Here is an 8,370-nt window from a genome sequence, read left to right on the forward strand (position 1 = left end):
CCGCGCGGCGCCAGGCGCACCCGGAGGCCCGGTCCCTGGCGGCCCCAGGGAGCGGCGCCATGATGCGGCTGGGGCGGGCGGGACGCGAGCTGCTGCGCTGGGGTCGCGGGGGGCTCCCTGCGGCCGCCCCGCGGCGGGGCGCGGAGGTGCTGGTGGGCGCGCCCGGCGGGGAGAGCAGCGGTGAGTGCGGCGGGGTAGACCGGGTCAGGCCCCGGCGCTCGCCTGGCGCCGGCTCCGAGGGACCCGTGGGGCTGCCCTGGTGCCGGAGGGGGCCTGCCGGCGCTGTGGGGACGGGGCACGCCGATCTGCTGAGCTTTACCAGCTCCCGGGCAAAACGCGGCGAGTGGGGCGGTGTCCCCAGCCCTCCTGAAGCTCTGCTGCCCCGGGCCGGGCCGGGCCGGGCCGGGCCGGGCCGGGCCGCCCCTCCGGCAGGCCCGGGGGCACGCGGGCTGTCCCCGCTGCACCGCCCGGGCAGCTTGTGCCGGCGCCCCTCGGCCGCCGGCCTGCCCCTGCTCCCATGGCCTCGTGGCCGGAAGGGTGACGGGCTGCCTCGCAGGGGCCACGGCGGGCAGGTCGCTCGTAGTCTCTTTCCTTTAAATTATGCCGTGATACTTTTCTCAAGGACACAGCTGCCCAATGAATGGTCTTTCCCCCCCACCCCGCAAGTTAGGTATGCAGGACATCTCGATACAGGAAGTTCTGATTTGCGTCCCTTATGTTTTCCTGATATCGGTCATGTACAATGCTGAAGGTAGGGTACGACCAGGGCATGCATCTGCATATTTATGCATGAGAGTCACTAAGCAATTTGAATTTCGGTTCAGATCGCCAATGGAATTATTTTCTGGTAACTATTGTAAGAGCTTATAAACAGTTCTTGGAAGTTTTTCTAGTTACAAAGACATGAATGTAGTTGCCCAAATTGTGAATTTCCATTGTTTGCTGGTGCCCGCTGTTACTTGTGTCTTTGTTCCTATGTGACACATCTCTTGTTTACTAACTGGCCACCACCATAGGCAGAGGAATACAGAGACCCTCTAGTAGGGCAGAAGGACCTGGCATGACAGATGGAAGGTGCATCTGTGCACCTATGGCCGCAGCAACAGCATCTTGCAATCTGAAGACCTGGGAAGGGAGCAGAAGTCTAGCCAAGGAAACAGATGGTTTTTTCTCTTCAAAGCATACAGAAACCGTTGGATAACAATTACAAAACACAAGTGCAAGGGAGAAGTAGGTAGATGTTGTGGTCTTATTTTTCTGCTTGGACTTAGGAACTTTGAGTGAAGTCCTTTCCACTGATGAGCTTATTAACTTTAAATTGAATGGAGCTGCAATTTCAAAGCAGTTCTGGAACACGAACTGAGAGTGACCAGTTTGTGCTATTGTCATGCAAACAGCAATCCCCAGAAGATGGTTTTCTTCATTAAGGAATATGCTTGAACACAGTAAGACTGTACAATAAAAACTGAATTAAGTAGCATTTAAAACAAACCTAAGATGAATTGTTTGGGTTCTGGTTGTTTTTTGTCCAGTCCCGTTCCCACCCCTGCACCCCCCCCCCCCCCCCCCCCATTCCTGCAGTGATTCTACGAAGTATATTCTTGGATGTCATGTTCATTTTCTGAAAGTCTGCTTATTTATATTATTCTCAGTGCTACTGTATTTTACAGTGACCTGCATAACTGGGTTTTGTAGACATGATCTACCACCTCCACTTTTAAAATAATTGGTTGTTTTAGATTATACTTTATATGCATTTTCAGGAAAGAGAAGATGCAGCACATGCAGATATTCTTCCCAGTTGATTACTGTGTCAGAGAATTAAATGAAATATAACTGAAATTGTCTCCTATTACTAAGGTATTGCTGAAATCCTAATGAACCGACCCCACGCAAGAAATTCATTGGGAAAAGTATTTGTAAATGAAGTGAGTATGGGCCTGGCCTGTGAACATGTCTGGAATCATGATCAATAACTAAATGCAATTAGAATAGTTGTGGGAGATCTGAAACAAAAACTTAATCTCCTGCTGAAGGTGAGTAGGAGACTGCACTGGAGCAAGGCAGGTTAGCCTGAAGAAAAAGATCGTGATACATCTCTACTGCAGTAACTTCAGGTACGGACTGAGGTGCACTTCAGGTGCAGGACAGAGATATTGGAGGAGTTAATTTAGCTAACTCCGATGCAAGTTAATGTCCTCACTTGTGTAATTATGGCAAAAACATACTTATTGTCAGACCTTAGCAGATGATCCGTTCAAGGGTGATGACACATTCTAGAGAGAGTCTGGCTCATGCCTGGACAGGAAGGGGAGTTCAAGGTACAGCAAAAGTTCATCTCTGAATGGAAGAAAAAAAGAGGGGGAAATGTGTCATTCCGAGGCTGTCATGGAAGGATCCTGCTGGCTCCACATATATGATTTCCAGGAAATTCCTGGCACATTGGCACATGCGGGGGGGGGGGGGGGGGGGGGGGGAAGAAACTCGTATCATAGATTAGGAGCTTGCTATAATTTAGGTATGTATATCCATATGCTTAAAGGTTTCCTTCTCTTGTTTGTACTCCCTCCCTCATAGCTGTTCAGCGCTCTGGAACAACTACGCTTTGATGAGAAGGTCCGTGTGGTGGTGTTCAAGAGTGAGGTGAAAGGTGTATTTTGTGCTGGTAAGTAAAAAAGGCTCTGCAAACTATTGTTAAAAAATTTAATGGCTCTTAGGGCTGTGTGCTGATCACATTGTGCAGAAAAGCAGTTGGAAATGCCTGCTAAAAAAAAATAACCAGGCTGGCTTTTGTGTAGCAACTAACAAACACATTGTTACTTCTTGTGCCTGTCTGACTCTGGGGTCCAGTAATGAAGATGTGTGATCGAGTGAGCCACACGAGCTGTGTGGTGCTACTGTTTGTTTTCCATTTGTAACCATCTTCAAGCACAGGTGCCTCTGGTACTGAAGCCCTTGGTTTCCAGTTTTTTAGATTATCATCCTTAAGTACAGTGATTGGTGCTTCTCTGTGAAGGCTGTTCGGAGGGCACAGAGGAGCGCCCTAGCCACTGCTCCAGCCCAAATGTCAACACTCCAGCCACTACTGACCGACCTTAACCAGAACACTGTATTTCAAGACTTCTGAAGTAGTCTGTCCTCTGGGATGGACAGGAGGGAACACAGTTCAGATGTCTTTTTCCTGTTCCTGGATTATAACCTTTTTCTCTTCTGTTAGGTGCAGACTTAAAGGAACGTGCAAAGATGGATGATGCAGAAGTTGGACACTTTGTTAAAAGGCTGAGAAATCTCATGGATGAAATAGGTAAATGAGTCTTGGTTGGGAAATTTGGCCGAGACTGCCTGTACTGAGATGTTTAGAAATCCTGCAGGAGAGGAAGGATGCCAGCCCCAGCAGGTTATCTGTTTGGGAGTAGCTTTGCAAATGGCTCCAGGTTATGCCTGGAACAGATTTGATTAGAATTAAATACCAACTATCCTGCTGCCACTCCAAGGACAAGATGCATTTCAGTACTGCCTTCTCCATGATGAAGAGCAGCAGACACACATGCATATAGGTACCTGCTATAGCAAAGCAATCTATATACAGTTCTATGTAATCCTTGGGAGACAGCATTAGACAAAACGAGCTGTGTTGGTTGTCTCACTTTAGTACATGCTCTGAAGCACTCATGAGATGGTGATGACCTAAGAACATGGATTTTGATCTCTGAATGGATTTGTTGAATGTCAGGGGGTTTGTAGCTACAACTCCCACCAACAACAACTTTTTCCCCAAAAGGAATATGGACTTTTGCAACTGATTTTCTTCCCCTATTTATGAATTGTTATGCTCTCAACTAGAGAGGAATACCAAAGTGAGATCTGACTAAAATACCAATCAGAATTGCAGTAATGAAAAAAAACGACAGTGTAGAGAGAATGACCCTGTCTCACGAACCACGGAAGCATTCTGGGAGGTGGGGTGGGATGTGGGGGGTTTGTCCAGGTAGTTACAGCACAGAATTAGCATACCTCTGATGTCTGCTTCCAGCTCCCTGAATATTTAAAAAGGTAACTTACCAAGTAGCTAATCTCCAGGTGCCTCAGGTTCCTCAGCAATGAGTTGACAACAGTGTTTACCAAGGTCAGGAGCCTCGGCTAGCAAACGCTAATCCAAAAGCTAAACAGTGACTAGGGATGGTGTCTTTGTTTTGACTGTTTGACTGCAATAGCTGGATATTGCAAGGAGACAATTCATCCTGTTTTGTGTTGCAGTACTTTGTATTTGCATGCTGCTTTGCATGTAACAAGAACATTTTGCATTCTTCTGACAGAGAAAGGAGAAGTGCGAAAAGACTGTTTCTACTATTTAGAGACAGTCAGAAAGTTTGTGGCAGAAGAAAATGAAATCTTTAAAAATTTTGAACTGGAGAACTACTAAAAGCTTTAGAATTTAAGCATTTAGAGTTCAGAATTGAGTGGAACAGAACTTCTGGAACAAAACTATGTAATCTGTACTGTCTTTTCTAGCTGCCCTGCCTGTACCCACAATTGCTGCAATAGATGGCTACGCATTGGGTGGTGGATTAGAACTGGCGTTAGCTTGTGACCTTCGAGTAGCAGGTTTGTGTGTTGCTTAATATAGGATTCTTCTTGTAATTGGTGACTGTATTTTAAAGAGAACTTACACGCATCGCTGATTGTTAAGGGGATCCAGTAGGTCAAGAGAGGAACTTACACAGTTCAGGAAATGAGTAGACATTTGTCCAGAAATTGTAACATTTAGTTACTATTAGGAAAGCAATTTCCTTGCTTAAAAAGTAAAGCCTGTATTTAGACAAGATTAGGATTCCTTCAGAAAACTATTTTCTGGTAGAATTAAATAGTTATTATCATGTAATGAAATTGGATTATTGGAACGCTGGCTAGATCTAATCTTCCCTGCTTAAATCAGCTTGGAGTAGAAGCCTTCCTTCTCTTTCCCTTCTTCAATCCATTACATTTCATCTGGGATGGACCCAAGGTTCATTTTTATAGATAAAATTGCTACATTAGGGATAAGCAGCCATATCACATATCCCTCATCTGACTTGAGATGGATGTTGATTAAGCACTGTAGTATTCAGACTTTCTAGCTACCTGGAGAAATGGAGTTCCAGTTCAGTATTGACAGTCTGTAGTTTTGTTAATCAGTTCAGTATGGAAAACCTGTAGTTATACACATCAGAATAATTAAACCCTATGTTCATTTTTTTTAATAGCTTCATCAGCTAAAATGGGCCTTATTGAGACCACAAGAGGCCTTCTTCCTGGAGCAGGTAACTGTCATTAAATCTTCAGTCTCTTACTTTCTCAGCTGTATAGTAAATATTTTGCCATTAGAGCACTTGAAGAGTTTTGCATGTAAATTAGAAGTAGCATCTGACAGTGACCCAAGAGATCTATGAATCCAGAGTTCTATTCCAAGCTCTGCCTCAGTCTCACTATTAATTTAGGAAAGTCCCCTTACACCTTTTCCTGTTTATCAAAATCCTCAAAAGGATGCTGATGCTTTTCAGATGCCTTGCAAAATGTTGACATCTTCAGTTAGTAGTTATTAAAGAAACACATGATCCCTTTATTCTTCAAACCTTTTTATCTAAGGAGACAAAATACTATTGATTTTTTTTTGGCGTTTCTCAGAAAATGGTGTTTTTGATGTTGTCATAAGGTGGAACGCAGCGCCTGCCTAGATGTGTTGGAATAGGTCTTGCAAAGGAACTAATTTTCACTGGTAGACAGATTGATGGACAACAAGCCTTCTCAATGGGATTAGTAAATCACACAGTACCACAAAACAATGAGGGAGATGCAGCTTACCAGAGGGCATTAACTTTGGCTAAAGAAATCCTTCCTCAGGTAAGTGAATTACTCATGTGGTCAATGCAAAGAAGGCATTTCTGCTTCCCTTAAGAGGGAGCAAATAATTGAAATTCCTTTCTGTGAAACATTAAAGTCTTGGTGCCTGATCTCTTAACTTTGTCCTTTTTTGTGAATGCAATTTGTGTAGGTACAAGTGTTAACATCCAGCTGCTTAACCCACAGGACAGATTTACCTCCCAGCTGCGGCTATGCAGGCCTGCAGGACGCATTGTAACCTTGCATTGTGTTCATCTATTAAGTGTAGATAATGACAAATTGTTTTTTTTAAAAAATATTTATTAACTTACTGTGAATTTCTGTAGACTAAAAGGTCATTTGGAGGTAGTAAAATTATATAAGTACACTATTATGGACTGATGCGGCTTTATTTTTAAATTGCGGATTTTTTTTTTTTCCTCATAAAGGCTCCATTTGCAGTGAAAATGGGAAAACTGGCAATAAACAGAGGAATGGAGGTAATATTTTTTTTTTAATACTGAGGCAAATGAAGCAGACAGGCAGCTTTTACAAATTACTACAGTAAAAATCATCAGAACAGACAAGTTATAATCCTTGTTTAGAGAAGGCATTTAAAACCATTTCAGGGGTTTCAAAGACTTTCTTTAAAGACAAAATTAATATGGCAGGATTTTTTTCTACAGATGCTAACACTGGAGTTCCAATATGGGAGCGAAGGTCACTCGCTACAAGTGGATGACTATTGATTTGAGGGCTATAGAATAGTTTTGAGGGCTGTACTTCAGACAATTCTTACTCCTTCCCTCTCATCCCCAGGTTGACATTGCATCAGGGATGGCTATTGAGGGGATGTGTTATGCCCAGGTAGGTTACCTTCAGAATACATTCCTGACAGGAACAACTGTACATTTTCTAAAGACAGGTATTGACAGCATCCTCTTGTGTTTTCCTGTCTGTAAGAGAACACTAACACCTAAATCTAACGCTTTGAGAACGTACTTGAGCCCAGTTCCAGCTATTTCAGAATATTAATTGTTGTGTCATGGATAGCTGCCTCTCAGCCTGCCTGAGACCAAAGTCCTTAAATACCCTTCTATTTCAAGGAATTGCATATTCTTAGCTTCAACAATATGATAATTATAGGACGAGATTTATAAATGGTTTTAGTTTTAACAAATTAAAAAACAGATTCCTCCTGTAGTCATTCTTTCTGACAAGTTTTGAGAGCACCACCTTTCTCAGCTAATGGAACAACGTAACTGCTGTGCCACTCCCTGTATTTTAAGATGGTGAAGTATTAAATTTATGGAAAACTTCTCCTATATAGTTCTCTGGTCTATAGTCTTTGTCTTAGATGCTTTGCTTGTGATTTACACTACAACCCAGTCTCTTTATTTTCCTAATTGCAAAATGTGGAAGGTGGAACTGAATGTATCATTGAAAGAAAAGCAATCTTAGTCTTAGACCAGTACTGCCAAATTAGTCAGTACTTAAAAACACATTAGTCTTGTCAGTAAAAACCATACCACTTTTTTTTTTTATGTAGAATATTCCCACAAGAGACCGTCAGGAAGGGATGGCTGCCTTCAGAGAGAAACGACCACCTCAGTTTATTGGCAAATAATGCTTCCCAGCTTCCCCTTGATTTTTTTGAAGGTAAAGGAGGACTGAAGAGAACCCACTGATTTCTTGGGATTTTTTTTCATTACTGCATTCTGTATACTTGGCTCCTTGCCTTGGACTGCACTTCTGAATGCCCCACTGGATCATTTTGCTCTAAGAATTCCCAAATAAAGATTTAACTTTGTACAGCTTATCTTTTTAAAGAGCATACATCTTAAGTCAGTGGTTATGGCTCTCAAACAGCTGTCAAGGAGTATGGAGAAGCTTTAGCTCACCATAGCAAATTTAAAAAAGAAAGGCAGAAAACATGCTTGCATCCAAACACTGATAGGAAAACCAAATCACTCTGAAGAGGAAGTCGACTTAGAAAGAAAGCAAGCCTTCCTAAGCTTGCTTCTTCTTATGAGTGCTCTTCCAACTAATCAGACAGAACTAGCACTATTAACACAGAGCAATAGCACTTCACCCCAAGCAAACTGAAAAACACTGCAGCCAACTGAACTTATGTCTCTTAGGTATCAGTGCTTGGGAAAATACTAGGTGTATGTGCCTCTATATATGGCTGCTGTATCAGTCTATGCCAGGCATCTCAAGCATGTCATCTTTCTCCCATCACCTACTTTCCTCTGTTGCCTGACTGGAAATTGAAGTTATTTTCTCCAGAGGTTCTCCAGCACCAAGATGTGCCACATTCTAGCTCTACAGCTTCTTACTTCCCTAGACTGGGGCTTTCAAGCAAAAGAGAGTTAGTATAGTTAGAGAAAGATATTTTTAGTAAACACTTTATAAGTATATTTTGATAACCTATAAAGTATAGCTTAGTACATTGGAACTGGGCTTCATTTCATGCTATGATAGTCTCAAAACATACACTTTCACTTGTGT

At 42.9% G+C, this 8,370-nt stretch overlaps 1 protein-coding gene across 1 annotated transcript; it reads left to right on the forward strand.

Annotated features, from left to right (window-relative positions):
- The first annotated feature begins 2 nt into the window (after window positions 1-2).
- On the forward strand, window positions 3-7,676 carry ECHDC2 (enoyl-CoA hydratase domain containing 2). The gene is made up of 10 exons (XM_064455079.1): window positions 3-180; window positions 1,861-1,928; window positions 2,578-2,665; window positions 3,218-3,304; window positions 4,513-4,605; window positions 5,244-5,300; window positions 5,693-5,880; window positions 6,309-6,359; window positions 6,679-6,726; window positions 7,409-7,676. Exons 1-10 carry the CDS (start codon window positions 60-62, stop codon window positions 7,484-7,486), a joined length of 879 nt encoding a protein of 292 aa, XP_064311149.1. The 5' UTR covers window positions 3-59; the 3' UTR covers window positions 7,487-7,676.
- The last annotated feature ends 694 nt before the right edge of the window (window positions 7,677-8,370 follow it).

This window comes from Phalacrocorax carbo, chromosome 6, assembly GCF_963921805.1.
Source record: "Phalacrocorax carbo chromosome 6, bPhaCar2.1, whole genome shotgun sequence".
NCBI classification, from domain to species: Eukaryota; Metazoa; Chordata; class Aves; order Suliformes; family Phalacrocoracidae; genus Phalacrocorax; species Phalacrocorax carbo.